Source organism: Channa argus, chromosome 1, assembly GCF_033026475.1.
Source record: "Channa argus isolate prfri chromosome 1, Channa argus male v1.0, whole genome shotgun sequence".
Classification (NCBI taxonomy): domain Eukaryota; kingdom Metazoa; phylum Chordata; class Actinopteri; order Anabantiformes; family Channidae; genus Channa; species Channa argus.
The window spans coordinates 17872443-17891327 of NC_090197.1; the positions used below are offsets into that span (position 1 = coordinate 17872443).

Sequence of the window (18885 nt, forward strand, 5' to 3'; positions counted from 1 at the left end):
GTTTTTGCTTGAGTTAAGACTTCTGCACTTTTTTTGGTTCAAAATCCATAATCTCTTAACATGTTAATATGTTCTGAATAGGCGGAGGAACGTCATTTTATTTTGCCACTTTCTAAAGTGGGGAAAAGAATAGTATGCTTTCCAGATAACAAATAATGCTGAGGTTTCATATTTCTTCAATAAATCCGCGCGTAAAACCGGTACACAATAAATCCATCCCAATGAAAACTCCAAAAGATCAACAGATGATCCTAAACTGTCACTTGAATTTATCTTTCCTTTATATTAAATCCAAAGCAGGAGAAAAGCCCCAAACCCAAATGATGCCCACTGAGGCGCACAAAGACCGGGAACGTTTAACGCACAAACTTAAAGTGTACTTAGGTTGGACCTCGGGCGTCTGTGTGTCAGTACTGACTCTCCGGATGCAACCTTTAAAAGAAGGGAAAATTGTAGGCCTTCTTCTCCCTTTTAAACCTCGACGCTGTCCACGTCCTCAAAAAGAATGGACCTAATTAAAACGTTGCACTCGTCATCATCGCCAAAGCTTTGCCAAACGGTTTCTGGTGGAGAGGAGGCTGGGAGATACAGGACCACATGACTGAGTCTGAGCTGCAGAGGGATGGGAGTCAGATTGGGTTTCTCTACTCTCATTGGCTGGTGGGCTGACTTTTGACACGCAGACCAGGGACCCTCCTGCCATATAAATAAGTCTGATCGAACTTTATTATTCTAGCATCACGGCAGCAGGTTTCTGCTCAGTTTGGAGTTACTCTCGTCACCACAACTGTATGCCTGCTTGAAGGTGGTTTAAAAAGAGGGGCTCAGCAGCACAAGGAGTCTGCATGTCTGTTTAGACATGCTCAGCTTTGTGGATACCCGGATTCTGTTGCTGCTTGCAGTAACTTCATACCTAGCATCATGTCAATGTAAGTTTGAATATCTGCTTTTTTTCTGTGATGGATATTTTTCGGGTCCCACTACTTGAGGATCTTGCGCTTGGCTTTTATTTTGGACTTACCTCAAGGTCAACTTGAAGAGAAGCTCAAAGCACTCCTGAATAAAGCTCATCGGATTGAGCTCATGCAGAGGATTCTTCACTTTTTTTTTCCAAGGATACAATTATTATTTAATTAGTTTCCGAGAGCGAGAAGTTGCACTGCTGAAAATTGTTAGGTAGCTTTGAAAGAGGCGTTTAGGTAGTGTGTCTTTTTGCACGTTTTAATTATTGTACGGCTATTAAAAAAGGGTCAGTTTGGATTTTCATCCAGACATAGGGTAAAAAACTTAGCGGGGCGTTGTACACATTGTTCTATCCAGACGTCCAAGCTATGAATCATTGTGATAGGAAACTGCAATGTCTCCCCCTGGAGGCCATGGGTGCAAACATCTGTTTGGCATCACTTCCATTTTCCCCCTCTCAGAGTTAAATGTGGACACCAAAGTAGAAATAGAAACGAAAAGTTTTAAAATATTTTAAACTAAGTAACCTTATTTTTTATTCTATTTACGGTAAATTATAATACAATTAAATGTATTTTAAATCACAGGACAGTTCATATTAAACAGTCTTTTAATTTAAAGGTTCTTGACATAATTGTTCATACTAAAGTGCAGAAAATAGGGAACTAAACATCCTCACATAACTGTTGAGTATCCAGTTGCGCCACCTTGTGGTTCATATTGGACAAGACGTGTTAGAGTTCATGGGGAGGTCCCAGCTGTGCCAAACCCACCCACTGCCAGCTGGTCCAGATTTAGATAGGATTGCTAATGTCCACCCGCAACATGGTGTAGGGGGAAAATACAAAGATTAGGCGCTAATGAAGCATAGCTATCTATCTGATGAAAATTAAACCTATTGAACAATTGTGAATAGTACATGTAGCACAGCTGGGCCATGATCTATTGTCACAGTCCCATCACAAAATGCATCTTATAATACTGTTGTAGCCTAAATAACAGATATCATACATTCGCCATTACAAATCTGTAGGTCTGATCTTGTTTGCAGTGGCAGCCCAACTATTTCTATCCCAGGGGCATGAACTACCTGTTCAGACCTGCAAGCTGACAGACCATCAGTATCTGGAATGCCACTATTCTCTGAGATTATCATTCATTGCAATTAGACAGTGCAAAGACATTTGGCTCAGTCATTAGCACACACGCAATGCTTCTTTAAGATATGAGAGAATTATTTGTTTAACATTTGCAGATGCGGATTATACAGTAAGAGCAGTTATGTTTGGACACAGTTGTTCTGTCCTGGATGAAGGGCGAAGCTTGCAGAACCAGCTTATCTGTCAAGTTAACACTGAACATCCTCTAAATTGCAGTTTTTCCTAACATGGGAATATAAACTTTTAACATGCTGATCATGCATGTTTATTCTACTCAAGGGTCTTGTTTCTACCAGTGCACAGTTACACACTTATATCAGATGCAACGGAACAAACGTTTTAGACTGACAGTGTATTGATGGATGGAAATGACATTGCATCTTTTTCAGGTGATTGTTTTGTTCTAAAAATGTTTGTGATGTTCTAACGAAGTATCCCCTCTTCTCTCCCCACCCTCCACTCTCTTCCTCTTCCTCGTCTCTCCACTGCAACAGCCTCGGTTAGTACACATGCACACAGCTATCAAAGCAACATGTCTTAAAATTAGCTTTACCTTGTCACTTTGCCTTTTGAATGCTGCGAAATCTTCCACAAAAGGGGAGACCTCTTCTTCCTGTCTTATCCTTGACCATTTGAGCAATCTCAGCGATGGCAGATCGTCGCATTTAGGAATTTCAACTGCTGAACCAAAGTTATTTCTTGCAGTTTTCTTCCTTCCTGTCCACGAATAGGTGAGGGTCCTATTGGCTAAAGTTTGTGTCAGTGAAAGCTAAAACCTTCATGCTGAGGCACCCTTGAGGCCTGGCACAAAGGATCCTTTCTGAGGACAGCAGAGAGGGGGCAGAGGGAGGTTTACCCCTAATAGCATCTGTAGCATTAGATGAGTTTGATCAGTTTGGAGTCTGAGTCTGGTCCTTAATTTGGATTTAATGAATTAAGGATGTGAAAGCTGGTCTCAAATCAGATTTGAAAAGTCAGACTAAATTATGATATTGATGAACTGTTGATTAAGACTTAGGCCACTCCAATAAAAAGTTGAAATAACTGTGCCCATCACTGAGATTGCTGAAATTTGGACATTGAATTTGGTGGAATATGCACATGTTAGATCTTTATCTGTCCCATGGACTAATATGCTCATATGTCTTAGAGATTGTTGATTTAGGAGACTTCATATGCTGATCTATTAAGCATCTCGGTGCACATGTTGATTATTTATTTCATCTGCACATTAGTCTGATGAGTCTGATGTGTTTCAAATTCTGTATGTGCAGGATCATGTTTTATGTATACGTGTGATCGCATCCCATCATATTTTGCATGATCATCTATATTTGTGGCCACTTATCCTTATGCTTATGCATAAGATAAGGAACCTGAATTTTTGATATAGCCTACATCTGAGAAAATCTGAAAAGAATGAATAAATACATCTTACATTTATTTAGCTTCTTTTCGGTTTAGGGAAAAGTCAGAGTGAGCACATAATGTTGTTCATATGTATCGTTGATCAATTAGACTGTAGCATATACGACCATAAAGTATTGTTTCGGATTGGATAAGATGTGCTGCCACAAAATGGCTTTTAACACGCTTATCGTCACAGTTGGTCAAGTTTGTTGATATTAACATGTAATTCAAATCTGGTTTGAATTGCATTTAGTGATATTTAGAGACACTGGCATGCTTTGCTAGAGGAAATAGTTTAAAGCTGACATGTTGTTAAAGCAATAAACTGAGCCATCTGCTATGTGTTTTCATCTGACTGAGTAATTTCTCTGCCGCAGGGTCCCAGAGGAGTCAAAGGACCTCGAGGTGACAGGGTAAGCTGAAATGAAACTTTGCTGCCTTTGACAATAGATGGAACTTAAATATCTGATTTGTTACATTTGTAAAGTATCTTTGGTTAGTTTTAGTCTCAGTTTTAGTTAGTCTCAGTTTTAGTTTTTGTTGTTGACATCATTTGGCCTTCTAACCTCAATTGGCCACACCCCTGTGTTTACATCAGCCATAGACCTAGTGTTCAGAGAAGATTGATAGGTACTATCTAATACATTGACCTCAGTTGTTTTTATTGACAATTGATTTTTTTCTACTATTTCTGAAATTATGTGTCTTTATCATTATAATCTTATTATTTTGTTTTATCTTCTCACAATATCACAGTTTGCTTTAACACTGGCTAAGCTTTGTCTGTTTATTTATGTGTTTATGTTTCTGTTACGTTATTTAATTACAACTGGCATCTTAACAGATACAATTTAAAGATTCACAAAAGTCACTTTGCTGCACCACTCTCTTTCAGACATAAACAGCTGTTTGCTTACTGTATGATCTGTGCTTTACAGGGTCCCCCTGGACCAAACGGAAAAGATGGCAAACCCGGACTTCCCGGCCCCGCTGGCCCCCCTGGTCCCCCTGGACTCGGAGGAGTAAGTCCACTGTTTTAACTTAGAAAATAACTAGCTAAGATTGACAGTGGTTACTACAAATGTGGTCCAAAAACTTTGATAATGCAAAGTTGGCTGTAACTTCAAGCATTTCTTATGATGCAAACTGTATCATAAATGTATTCGTGTGATGCAAAATTGGAAAAACATTTGGCACATTGAAGGCTGCAGGTTGTGGCAACACTAAGCCAACACAGGTGGGAGTCCCCATGTTGTTGCATCACGGACATCTCCCTACCTTATTAATAGGGCCATAACCTTGTGACCTTTGACCCTTTATCTTGGACACATGTGACCACAAGGCCAGTGTTATCACATAGATTAGATAACAGACAAAACATTTGTAATATACAGCTAATGATATTATTTAAATCCTTCTATTTGAGTCCTCCCCAAAAAAGTTAAATCATGTTTACAACTGCAAATGTACTATAGAAGATACTAATAGTAGTATTCCAAAGTGGTATTTTTTAATGGCTGTTAATTGTGTCACTGCTTTGGACCACTGGAACTACAATAACCACTCCTATCAATGTATATAAATTGGATAAATGATGCTTTGCTTTTCCTTCAGTCTCGATATCTTTATAAGACTGTAAATATGAATTAATCAAGGATATTAATATTTGGTTTATTTTTATTTTTCAATAGAACTTTGCTGCTCAGTATGATGGTGCAAAAGCTCCTGATGCTGGCCCTGGACCCATGGTGAGGACAGTCAACACACACACACACAAAACAAAATACACACAAGCATAAACATTTCTAGACAGCCTCATGTTTATCATTACTGTTATTTCTGTACATGCAATAAGTTTTATGAACAAAACATTTTATGATAACTTCACTTAGTGTTTATGATTCTATATTAACCTTTAATCATTTTCAGGGAATGATGGGACCTAGAGGCCCTCCTGGACCTCCTGGACCCCCTGTAAGTTCAAACTTCCACAGCAAGTTTACCCTATATTGTTATTCTAAATGAAGATGACAAATTATTCATACCTATAACCGCAGTGACCCCCCTCCCCCCTCTCTTATACATCATGATTAACTGTTAGGCCTCTTCTCATTCAACAGGGAGCTCAAGGACACACCGGACATGCTGGTGAGCCTGGAGAGCCTGGACAGACTGTAAGATTATCAACTGAAATATTCACAATTTTTCGGTTTTGTATATTGCACTGGGGTGATTTGGGTTAATGCTACTTGTCAGACTTTCTCGGGTGATGCCATTTTGGTAGTAGACGGATGGTAGATTGATCTTAAACTTGTGCTTTTCTTTCTCAAGGGCCCCGTTGGACCTCGTGGCCCCCCTGGACCCCCTGGCAAAGCTGGTGATGATGTATGTACACATTTGGGATTATTTGGAGCTGTTACTGTAGCTATTTGAGTCATAAATGTCTAATGATAAAGTCTATTATGTTGACTTTCAGGGTAACAATGGCAGACCTGGCAAGCCTGGAGACAGAGGTGCCCCCGGCCCTCAGGTAAGAGACTTTCCACCACAACATGAAGAATGAAACACAGACCACTAACAGATAAAACCAGACATTGTCTAAATTTGGAAAACATTTTAGTAATATTTCCTTTGTTTTGAACTACAGGGTGCCCGTGGATTCCCTGGAACCCCTGGACTTCCAGGAATGAAGGGACACAGAGTGAGTGTTGATCCTATCCTAAACTTTGAACTGAAACATTACCTGCTCATTTCTGCTTACCTGAGTCCAAGTGGCTTGACAGAACCTGTTCCAAAGCAGAAAAAAATAAAAAAAGAGAAGAACACTTGTGCTGCATAAAATGTGGACTTAAGGATTTAAGAGCGTTATCATACATACTGCACCAATGAGAGAGATGATGGACCAATATTTCTGGTCTTGTGATGAGCAAACGAACAAGCCTAATTTGCTGAAGGTTTTTATTCCCTTTTTGCTTTATTATGTAAAGCAAAAACATGGCTGGATTGACAGAAAGGAACAAGCTTGGTTGTTGGCATCTTGGTACCACTTTCATAGTACTTTCCCTATAACCAACTAGCAAGAGCCCCCCAACCCCCAGCCCCATCTGCAAACACTTTTCAGTATAGATAAACTTTTTTTGTTTGGCTTTGGCTTTGGAAGCCTTCTGACCTTTTTGAAGTTATCATATTAAGTTGTACAGTTGTACTAATCACTAAAATTATCTTTACTCTCTTCATCACTGAAGTAATAAACCTACATTTTTACTCAGTGGTCCTGTATATCACACACCTCTATAAAAACCTAAAAAAAGGTCACTTTCTTTCTGTGCTTCAGGGTTACAATGGTCTGGATGGACGCAAGGGAGAGCCCGGTGCCGCTGGCTCTAAGGTAAGAAGGGCATCTTCCTTATGACTTCAGCAACAAATGTTCCTGTAGAATTTTTTTTTTACACCATGAACAGTGTACCTTTTCCCTTTGTCATTTTGTGGCTGGTAAGCTTAAGAAACCATGGGTATATATTTGATAACCCTGTGATGAATCCCCTAAGACAGAAGATTATCTTTTAGCTTCTGTAAAGAAACATGAACTTAGGGTATGAAAATTCAGTTTTGCATTACCAGTAGTTGTCCTCTGCTACTAAGGTAACCTTTACTATTTGATCTATTGACCTATAACCTTGACCAACCTCACACTACAGGTACATCCTTACCTTAACCCACCTCCTGCTTCCTTCTCCTATAGGGCGAGCCTGGTGCTCATGGAGCTGCTGGAACCCCTGGACTAGCTGTAAGTTTTCAATCAAGCTCAGGGTTCACCATTTATACACACAGTATTACTAATGGTACCTTATCTGACTTATATTGTTTCCACAATCCATCAACTTCAACATCTTAAGGATGTCAGGATTGCAGTACACTATATAATCCTGCACATGTTTTAATTCACCAATAGTTACCTTTTATTATGACTAAGTTGTCACAACCATGTACAAACAAAATGGACTAATTGCTACTTGTATCTTGCACCAATGATAGAGCTCTTCTTTCTCTTCAGGGAGCTCGTGGTCTGCCCGGTGAGAGAGGTCGTGCTGGCCCTGCTGGCCCTGCTGGTGCTCGTGGTGCTGATGGCAATGTTGGACCTGCTGGCCCCACTGTGAGTACTGCCTTTTCAAAATCCTATGATAGTTAAATTAACCATTAGTTGACCAATTGGTCTATACTCAAGACTTAGGTATCGTCAGTCTTGGTATCTGAAAGGATAAAATTATATTATTGTAATGTAGTAGTGTAATATAATATCAAGCAACTTGACAAAGGAGTAGTTGTCCCATTAACAATTTTGTTTTTGTTTTTTATCTTAATGTGAACTTCCACTTGTATGCCATGTATTTGGATGTCATGTGTCATATGTCTTCCGCTACTCAGGGTCCCATTGGTGCTGCTGGTCCCCCAGGTTTCCCCGGTGGCCCCGGCCCCAAGGTGAGTGTGATGTCATTCTCTAGTGCACTCCAAAACCTTCCGAAGAGGTTTATGTGTCCGAGACAAACCTCATTAACATACGGCATTAGCATCTTAGGAAAGACATGTTTTCTCCACATCAGTAAATTTGTGTGTTCACAGTATCCCCAAGGGAATTTCTCATGCACATGTAACAGCTTCAGTAACTGTGAACTGAACTCTCTCATTAAAGTTCTGAAATTTGAAACCACTAACATTTGAAGTATGATTTCACTACTTAGATACATACTAATACAACAACAGTATACTAATATATTTTTTTAAATCCCAATGTTGCTATGATTTAATTCTGGATATATTTTGCTTTTTGACAGGGAGAAGTTGGACCTGCTGGAGCTACTGGCCCAGCTGGACCTCAGGGAGCTAGAGGAGAGCCTGGTACCAATGGTGTTGTTGGCCCTGTTGGTCCCCCTGTAAGTATTCAAACATGTTTCTACCTAAACTTCCAAGTTGCATTCCTGTCATGGTTTGATAATTAGGAAAACATAACCTATACTGTTGCCATCCATACATATGGCAGTAAAATATTTAAATATTGTATAGTCAATCCTTGGTACATTGGTACAATCAGATGTGTAGTATTGTCATATATTCAATATTAGAATGCTTTGAAGTTTTAAAAAGCTTTAACTAATCTGTGATTTATAAAATACCAGATGAGAAATGTTTTTCCATTAGCTGTTTAGGTTTAGTCTTACAAAAAGTAAAATATCAATGGATTTTCATTTTTATAAGAATCTGTTATTTCTTGTTTTCTCTCTAGGGTAACCCTGGTACTAATGGCCTCAATGGAGCCAAGGGAGCTGCTGTAAGTATTTCAATTGCACCAGAAGTCATCTAGGGTCTTACAGATATTATAACATCAGGCCTTAAAAGTTATACATAATTTATTGGTTGTTCCAACTCCAAATCATAATTTATTTCGACTTACTTTTGTTTTCTAGTGCACTTTAGCAATCTCTATTAATAAAAGCATATGATGATAATATGATGTTTCAAGTTCAGCTTCTACGTGATGCTCACCTCTTTGTCATGTCTACAATTTAGGGCCTCCCTGGTGTAGCTGGAGCTCCTGGCTTCCCCGGACCAAGAGGAGGACCTGGACCTCAGGGCCCTCAGGGTGCTGCTGGACCTAGAGGCTTGTCTGTGAGTATTCATGACATAGTCCTCCACAAAAAAAAAAAAAAATCCATATCCACTTCAAACCGTTAAGATGTGGGTATGCTGGGTATGCTCTAAGATACAGATACACAGAGACCCTTATGTACACTAATGATGCATTTTTCTTTTTTATCTAATTGTTTATCTGCACTATTTTAGGGAGATCCTGGTGCTCAGGGTGTAAAAGGAGACAGTGGTCCCAAAGGAGAGCCTGTAAGTTTACATAATGTTAATTTTAATAAATGAAAATTATCTAATTTAAACCAGTGACTTTGGCAACTACTGTATGACTGTTGATCTTCATCTTCTCTGTTTCTTTTTTCAGGGCAACTCTGGACCTCAGGGAGCTCCCGGACCTCAAGGTGAGGAGGGCAAGAGAGGAGCTACTGGTGAGCTTGGTGCCACTGGCCCTGCTGGCCTCCGTGGAGCTAGAGTGAGTAACAGATTTTCCCCATGGGGACTGTACTGAACCCCCACAGATCCACATCCACAGCCATGCTGCTTGGATAACATATTAATACCTTTGTGTCCCCTGTAGGGTACTCCTGGCAGCCGTGGTTTGCCTGGTGCTGAGGGAAGAACTGGTCCCGTTGTAAGTAGTCAACAAATAATGAAATGCATATATGATTTTTCTTTACTTCTGGATATGATCAATAGTCAACCATGTGGTAAAATTGTATCCTTAAATTTCTTGAAACAATTTGTGTCCTTGTAGGGCATGCCTGGTGCCCGTGGTGCCACTGGTTCAGGTGGACCTCGTGGACCTCCTGGAGATGCTGGTCGTGCTGGTGAGCCTGGCGCAGCTGGTGCAAGGGTGAGTCTTTTGCTCAGCTTTAACACTAAAAGGAACATCTAATCACTGTCTGAGCTTTGAGCGAAGTTTGAGACTACTATCTGATAACTTTTCCTTGAATGGGCAATTATCTAAGCAACTGCACAACAGAATAAAAATGAATTAAAATACATCTTAATGACTGAGAAATGTTTATTCTCCATAGGGTCTCCCAGGTAGCCCTGGAAGCTCTGGACCCCCAGGAAAGGAGGGACCTGCTGTAAGTAAACTTGAATTTTACAAGAAAAGATAATGATAGCATACCATTGGTAATATTTTATAATGTTTATGATATTTCCTCAAATAAATACAGTTCAAATCACTTTCCGTTTCCTCCTCCAGGGACCCTCTGGACAAGATGGCCGCACTGGACCTCCTGGCCCAACCGGACCTAGAGGCCAGCCCGGAAACATTGGCTTCCCCGGACCCAAAGGACCTTCTGTTAGTAGATATAAAGCCAAGACTAGAAATTTATAAGTTCTAATTTTTTGTCACTTATGTTTATCCTGTGTTTAACCTCTCTCAGGGTGAGCCTGGCAAGCCTGGTGATAAGGGAGCCACTGGCCCCACTGGACTGAGAGTAAGTAAAAAACAAATATGCATTCCATTGAATTTGCTATTGAAGAACTCAATTATCAGTTTTGCAAACGTATTTTTATGTTTGTATCTATGTTTTTAGGGAGCCCCTGGACCTGATGGCAACAACGGAGCCACTGGCCCTGCTGGATCTGCTGTAAGTATCAATATATAATATATACAGCAGCCACACTGCCCTCGGTTAATAATAGTTACATTTCAACAATTAAATGTTGTTGTTTCTATCATATTCTCTCTATAGGGTGGTCCTGGTGAGAAGGGAGAGCAGGGACCTGCTGGAGCTCCTGGCTTCCAGGTTTGGATCCCTCATGTGTCTCAATATAAATCAGCAATTTAAAGCAGTTTTACTGAGGGAAACAGTACATCTTTATAAAACCGTTCAGTCCAGTATTGTGACATCTTGCTGTCATTTACTGTCAGAACCTGAAATATGACAACAAACACAAAAGTGTAGTTTATGCAATGATCCTCTTTTTAAGAATCAAGTGAGCAGTCGGTACACTTCCTAGCATTTAGATAAATTTGCTGGATTTATTGGCAACCTAGTCTCAGTAGATTTTTTTTATTCTGTTCCCAATGGTGATGATTTACTTGGTGCGGATGTGGCTGAATATTTTCAGGGTCTGCCTGGTCCTGCTGGACCTGCTGGAGAGGCTGGCAAACCCGGAGAAAGAGTAAGGAATACACAAAATCATATTGTTTAATACAACTATAAATATAGCCAAAAGGAATTGTAGAATTAGTGGTAAATCTCTAACAAATGATTACTGTATCTATAGGGTATCCCAGGAGACCAGGGAGCTGCTGGACCTGCTGGTGGCAAGGTAGGTTTAATTGGTTTGTAAGTCAGTATTAAGTTCGATATTCACTATTCAAGCTTAAATACCTTGAAATAAGTAATAACTTAATGGTTAATTTTATGCCCCTAAACAAAATTTTCTTGCAACTGTCTCTTTGTGTTCCTCCAGGGAGAACGTGGTAACCCTGGTGCTGCTGGAGCTGCTGGTCCTCAGGGACCAATGGGAGTCAGAGGACCTGCTGGTGCAGCTGGACCTGATGGTGGCAAGGTAAGATGATGTAAAGTGTATACTAAATAAATCATTAGGACTGTGTTTTTCTAAAATGGAAATGTCAATGGCAAAGAAAAACCCATAGTTTGTTTCCAGGGAGAGCCTGGCATTGCTGGAGCTGCTGGTAGCCCTGGACCTCAGGGATCTAGTGGCATGCCTGGTGAGCGTGGAACCGCTGGTGCCCCTGGTGGCAAGGGAGAAAAGGCATGCTCTTAAAATCTACTACCTGCAAATTTACCAATGGTTTATCCTTCAAAATCAGTCAAGTTTGTAATTCTTCATTTCGATTGTCCATATTCAACCCTGTTTCACTCTCACTATAGGGAGAGCCTGGACACAAAGGCCCTGATGGCAATGCTGGAAGAGATGGTGCCCGTGTAAGTAAAATTCTTTGTTAGTCACCTGATATTGAAAAATTTAACTTTCCATTCCAGTATTTTGAGTGCAGCTTTCAGAGCCTTGTTCTTAGTGTTCGCTTCCTTTCTAGGGTCTCCCTGGACCTGCTGGACCTCCTGGACCCACTGGAGCCAACGGAGATAAGGTAAGCAGGTGATGTGTAGATATAGTTTTCCACAAAACAAAAAATGTAAATTACAACAGAAACCCTCAGAATGAATGTATTTTATAATGTACATTGTATCACAGTTGAATTCATGTGACAGAGTGTTGGTTTGAACTACACATCCGTGCCACCAATGTTATTCAATATGGCAGACAGATCCTGTGCCAGTGACCTAGAAAATAAATATAAAAATAAAAACCTGTGTTGTTAAGATCAAAACACTCATAAGCTCTTGTCTGACCAAGCTGCTTCCAAAAATTTGGACTCCTCATTCCTTTGTAGCAGTAATTGTAATTAATCCTGCGTATCACAGTATCCAAAGGTAGAACCTCAACACTGCCACCCCATGGCTGTTTTATAACATTACATCAATAGCTCTTCTACTTACTCTATAAGGCCAGTGATCATAATATTCTAAAATACAGCTAGGATTTTAAAACTTTAATATAATTAAAATGTTTCCTTTGCAGTCTTATGCAGTTTGAAGCCATTAAATTTACACTTCACACCGCAGTGATTTTACAGGAATAGTTCCTGACTTTTTATTGCCAATAGACAGACTGGTGCAGAAGTAACATACAACAATAAAACAGAAAAATAAATACGGACAGGGATTTTATTCACCATTTATTTAAGCTAACCAGGTTTTCAAGTTGGTTAGATAAGTGGCTTGATTAATCAATAGATAGAACAATGCTAAGCTGATTAAACACTTACCTTTGGCTACTGCAGGGTGAGAGTGGTGCCTTTGGACCTGCTGGCCCCGCTGGAGCCCGTGGACCCTCTGTAAGTAGCTATGCTTCATTGCTTTCATAATAATAAAATATCATTCATAGTAGCATATTCACGCAGTCACTGTTATTAGTTGGGGTACAGATCATATTTGCAGTCTAAACTGTTTATCTAACCAACTGCTTGTTGTCCACAGGGAGAGCGTGGAGAGGTTGGACCTGCTGGAGCTCCCGGATTTGCTGGACCCCCTGTAAGCTAGCAGTCAATCAACCTATCATACAAGAGGATTCCATGCTCAGCGTGCAAATACATAAACAAACAACTGCCCAGATGTTGACCCAGCCTTGTGCTCTTTCCCTACAGGGTGCTGATGGTCAACCTGGAGCCAGAGGAGAGCGTGGACCTTCTGGAGCAAAGGGAGAAGTTGGCCCCGCTGGTGCTGCTGGACCAGCTGGACAGTCTGGACCTCCTGTTAGTACCATTTATGCTGGATATATTAGCTTTGCATTCACATGGCACCTGTGGGATAACATTTATGACTATATTTAATCACTCATAATGAGATATGACTTTGGCAGACATGTAAAAGCATTTAATTGTTGTTATGTGTCTGTAGGGTGCTGCTGGCCCTGCTGGAGCTGCTGGACCTCGTGGAGACACTGGCCCTAATGTGAGTATTGATATCATTCCCCCTGATTACACCTATTCATCAACAAGCATACAGGATTTGTAAAATACAGCAAAACGCATAAATGCATATTTACTCACATCCACTCTCAATGACTCTCAAAGGCCTCATTAGCCTCTATTACTATAATAATATCTGTGCTTCATGGCCAAAAAACATTTCCCTCCCCCCCTCCAAACATATATACAAATATATACACACATTGAGCTCTGTACAGCATTTAATTTTGTGTGTGTTTCTGATGTCAGGGTCTGACTGGTTTCCCTGGTGCTGCTGGCAGAGTTGGTGCTGCTGGTCCCTCTGTGAGTAGTGATTTTATATTTACACATTATTAGCAAATAAACAAATGTACAACCACTTCATATGACATGATGGAGCCACAACCATTCTTGTTTCTCTAATTCTCATACATCCTACTTTCGCACCACACTGTACCATTAACCCTTGCTCCTTTGTCTCCCCTCTTAGGGTATTGTTGGGCCACCTGGCCCTACTGGTCCCGCTGGTAAGGATGGTCCTCGTGGTCTCCGTGGAGATCCCGGTCCTGCTGGTCCTTCTGGAGATCAGGGTATGGTTGGACCACATGGTCCACCTGGAGAGAAGGGACCCTCTGGAGAGCCTGGTCCTGCTGTAAGTTATGACTTTTTATTCCACAGTGAAAATTGAAATGTTTTGAGACTAGAGCAAAACCACCCACCTATTGTAACCCTTTAGACCTATAGATATATTTATACATCATATGTATGTTTAGGGTCCTCCTGGTACTCCTGGAACCTCTGGAGCTATTGGACTTCAAGGATTTGTTGGCCTGCCTGGTGCTAGAGGAGATCGTGGTACACCTGGTGGTGCTGGTGCTTTGGTAAGTATCATTTAAATGCCTTTTAGGAAAATCAAAAGATGACACAAATTAATGGCTTCTTATTTTTTATAGTGACGGTACTCAAGGGCTGATTTTAATGAAGGCAAAGGATTTACTAGGTCAAATCTGTACTGAACGTATACTGTATCACATGCAGTATGCAAGACTTTGATATATTCTCTCTGCATCCTATCACAGGGAGAGCCTGGTAGAGTTGGACCTCCTGGCCCCGCTGGAGCCCGTGGTCCCCCTGGCAACATTGGCCTGCCTGGTATGACTGGACCTCAGGGAGAGGCTGGACGTGAGGTAAGGATTTAAAATGTAACAAGTAAAAAGTGGCCTGTGATCAGTGACCATTGATCAAAAAGAGTGTAAAAATGTCCCATTTATGTAGATGCACTGGTAGCTGAGTCAGTATTATATACTGAAATCTATTCAATAACAACAGAAAAGCTTGATACAAGGCTGATGGTCATTATTAAATCATTATGTAAACCATAATATTCTTCCACCTACAGGGTAGTCCTGGTAACGATGGACCTCCTGGCCGTCCTGGTGCTCCTGGATTCAAGGTAATCTCGTGAAACTCACCTTAAACCATGATTTTTACACAAAAGAATTGTGTATACTATGATCTGAACTTCATGCACCCTTTTACACCATGATTAGGGAGACCGTGGTGAGCCTGGACCCGCTGGTTCTATGGGACTTGCTGGTGCCCCTGGACCTGCAGGTCCTACTGGAGCTGCTGGCAGACCTGGAAACCGTGGAGAGACTGTAAGTACTAACAGAAATGTTTTTGAAAGAAACTGAAAGCAAAAGATTTATTTGATTATTAGAATAACCTAATGTGCAATCACCTGTTTTCTCACACATTCTTTTTGTCTTTTGATTCCACTAGGGCCCTGGAGGTCCCGCTGGATCTGTTGGCCCCGCTGGAGCTAGAGGAGCCCCTGTAAGTACACTATACAAGGATAAATCCATAGAGTCAACCATTGTTTTATGTATATCCTCCACATTTATAGCACAAAACACATGGCAATAAAAGTTGTATTTTTTTGAAGTAATACAACATGGCTGTGTCCATGTTTGTGTGTGTATGTGTTATAGGGACCTGCTGGACCCCGTGGTGAGAAGGGTGTTGCTGGAGACAGGGGAGAGAGAGGCATGAAGGGTCTTCGTGGACATCCTGGTCTCCAGGGAATGCCTGGACCTGCTGTGAGTGAAAGCACATCAAAAATAAGCAACATACCCTGATATTTAAAACAGCAAGAGGTGAACTAAAAATAATAGGTTGGCAGGATTTATACCACCGTAATGTAAACACTGCACACACGAGGTCCTATTAACACTGTTACTGCATTGCCATTCAATGATGTAACTTTTCTTGTCTTAGGGAGCCTCCGGTGACAGTGGACCTGCTGGACCATCTGGACCTTCTGGACCAAGAGTGAGTTGAACTCTTAATTACACACCTTAACCCCCAGCCCATCACTTACATATGAGTTAGAAATTAGCTACATTTCAGGTCAGTAAAGCAGCTAACATGGCAAAGAAGGTATTTTATGTACCTGACAACATTTCTGGAGTCGACAAATTATTTATGCATCGCTGTATTTTCTTTGTAGTATTTTGTTCTCTCCATAATTAAAAAAGAAAAGTCAGTAATTTATAGCCATCATGCAGGATTACTCAAACAAGACAAAAGTTTGAGTGTGATGATCTCCTTTTTCAGGGACCTGCTGGACCCCATGGACCCGCCGGTAAGGATGGCAGAGCTGGTTCCCATGGTACTATTGGTGCTCCTGGTGCTCGTGGACCCCCTGGATACGTTGGACCTGCTGTAAGCATTTTTCTCATCAACTTAATCACAAAATTTCTCCTTTTAAACTGGATTTTAATTTGTCTTTACTGTAAATTAGGTAATTCTCTGCCAAGTTTTCCAGTTCTAGCTATGATCTGCATACAAATACACTCTCTTGTCCATCTCAGGGTCCTCCCGGACCTCCTGGTCTGCCCGGACCTCCTGGTGCAGCTGGTGGTGGATATGATGTCTCCGGATACGATGAGTACAAAGCTGATCAGCCCGCCCTGAGAGCCAAGGACTACGAGGTTGATGCTACCATTAAGTCACTCAACACACAGATTGAGAACTTGCTCACTCCTGAGGGATCCAGAAAGAACCCTGCCCGCACCTGCCGTGACATCAAGCTCAGCCACCCTGAATGGAGCAGCGGTAAGCTCAACATTATAATACCATTGAGTTAATAACCTTATGCTTAGTAAGGCTTAGATTTATTATGACTCTTTTATCTTGCTTTCTATGTTTTTTTTATCTTGCCAAGCCTTCAACCAGGACCAAAAAAACATATATGCTCTCTTATTTTGGACTGTGTTTTCCTTTTTTTTTGCAGGCTTTTATTGGATTGACCCCAACCAGGGATGCATCAATGATGCCATCAAGGTCTTCTGCGACTTCACCACCAAAGAGACCTGCATCTATGCCCACCCTGAAAGCATTGCCCAAAAGAACTGGTACAGAAGCACAGAGGCCAAGAAGCACGTCTGGTACGGAGAGACCATCAACGGTGGTACCGAGGTGAGATTACAGAGTGAAGGAATATGAATTAACAAAAATACAAAGTAATGTAAAAAAGTGCTCATATAATTATTTTAAAAGTAGACAGGGCAGCATATTGATCATTGGTCTTTATTTCCTACAGTTTACCTACAACGATGAGACCCTCAGCCCCCAGAGCATGGCCACCCAGCTCGCCTTCATGCGCCTGCTTTCCAACTACGCCAGCCAGAACATCACCTACCATTGCAAGAACAGTGTTGCCTACATGGATGATGAGAGCGGCAGCCTGAACAAGGCAGTGGTGCTCCAGGGCTCCAATGATGTGGAGCTGAGGGCCGAGGGCAACAGCCGTTTCACCTTCTCCGTGCTCGAGGACGGTTGCACTGTAAGTAGTTCTTACTGGATCATTTCCTCATTACCTGCTTCAGTTAAATTTTTAATAAACCATGAAATTAAGTTTTAGATCTTGTGTGATTTACACGTTACCCTATTCTAAAATCCTCTCTGTTGTTTCCTCCACCACTGCAGAGACACACTGGTGACTGGAGCAAGACAGTGATTGAGTACAGAACAAATAAACCATCTCGCCTGCCCATCCTCGACATTGCACCTTTGGACATTGGTGGAGCTGATCAGGAGTTTGGTTTGGACATTGGCCCAGTCTGTTTCAAATAAATAGACTCATGATAAATTAACACCAAAAAGAGAGAAAGAACGAAAAAACAAAATCTCTGCCCTTCTTTCTGTGTTGTTTTTTTTTTTTATACTGAATGCTGATTTCTCTCTGCACATCCACTTGCTTAAGATGGGCAACTATCGGAAAGGACTGAACGGACTGAATGGAGCGTTTGTGCAATGCAAATTAATACAGCAACCCAAAGGGACGCGGGAAAACACCTTGTTGTGGGACATCATGTCATCCTTTTGTAAAAAATAAAAGAAGTGTAATAAAAACGCTGAAAGTACGCATCACTTTGTGGTCTTTGTATATCTTCCAAAGAGGAGGTTTAAAACCACAATTTCCACGAAAAAAGGTTTAAACTACCTCATGCCTGTACCTAAAGAAAATACTATTGACAAAACCTGGGTCCACAACCGAGATGTTAAGACTTCTAATGCTTCAAGCTTTGTCCCGTATCGGAAGGTGCTCAGTTACTTGAAGCAGAGATCTATGGTGCTAATATGCAGCTGTGGAGCAAACCACTTTTTTACTGTATTACTTTGTATTGACATTTGAGGAGTCTTGCATTCATTTTCTGATACTTCCTCACTTTAAGCAGGTGGAATGTTCTAAACCTGATGTCTGGTTTTTGTTTTGTTTTAGGTTTTTTTTTTTTTTTTTGGTTTTGTCCAGAAGGTTTTTTGTTCGTTTGTTTTTGTGTTTTGTTAAGGCTTTTTTAACACTTCAAATCCCACAGCCAGTGTTCATACTGGAAGCACATATTTCATCCAATTCTGAAAGTTTTTTAGGCGGCCTCTCTCTCTCTCTCTCAAAAAATGACACCACAAAGTCTATTGTACCTATTTTGTATATGTGAGATGTTTAAATAAATTGTGAAAAGTTCTGAAATAAAGCATGTCCAATGTTCCAAAACACACTACTCAGTGACTTTAGTGCTTTCATGTTTTAATGACACTATTGAAGGTGTGTCACTGTATTTTGGTTTAGACTAGTAAATGATGATGTACTTATCATCATTAAACATCTTCCTATTGTGGAAGCACTGACATCGTCATTTACATCCCCCCTTT

General features: G+C 40.8%; 1 protein-coding gene across 1 annotated transcript; it reads left to right on the plus strand.

The window, feature by feature from the left end:
* The first annotated feature begins 717 nt into the window (after positions 1–717).
* On the plus strand, positions 718–18731 carry col1a2 (collagen, type I, alpha 2). Its single transcript, XM_067503601.1, has 50 exons — positions 718–929; positions 1722–1723; positions 3911–3946; positions 4472–4555; positions 5225–5281; positions 5463–5507; positions 5654–5707; positions 5865–5918; positions 6010–6063; positions 6181–6234; positions 6868–6921; positions 7276–7320; positions 7588–7686; positions 7959–8012; positions 8366–8464; positions 8815–8859; positions 9099–9197; positions 9372–9425; positions 9538–9645; positions 9751–9804; positions 9928–10026; positions 10211–10264; positions 10387–10485; positions 10571–10624; positions 10724–10777; positions 10883–10936; positions 11262–11315; positions 11421–11465; positions 11610–11708; positions 11808–11915; positions 12035–12088; positions 12199–12252; positions 13006–13059; positions 13202–13255; positions 13369–13476; positions 13622–13675; positions 13942–13995; positions 14162–14323; positions 14445–14552; positions 14751–14858; positions 15071–15124; positions 15222–15329; positions 15454–15507; positions 15663–15770; positions 15949–16002; positions 16288–16395; positions 16545–16788; positions 16967–17151; positions 17276–17518; positions 17662–18731. Exons 1-50 carry the CDS (start codon positions 860–862, stop codon positions 17806–17808), a joined length of 4056 nt encoding a protein of 1351 aa, XP_067359702.1. The 5' UTR covers positions 718–859; the 3' UTR covers positions 17809–18731.
* The last annotated feature ends 154 nt before the right edge of the window (positions 18732–18885 follow it).

Excerpts from the sequence above, each read along its gene's own strand:
- col1a2 (XM_067503601.1), top strand. The coding sequence starts at position 860 with ATGCTCAGCTTTGTGGATACCCGGATTCTGTTGCTGCTTGCAGTAACT. Across the intron at positions 3,947-4,471 it reads AAGGACCTCGAGGTGACAGG|GGTCCCCCTGGACCAAACGG; the intron begins GTAAGCTGAAAT and ends TGTGCTTTACAG. Across the intron at positions 11,709-11,807 it reads CTGGACCTGATGGTGGCAAG|GGAGAGCCTGGCATTGCTGG; the intron begins GTAAGATGATGT and ends GTTTGTTTCCAG.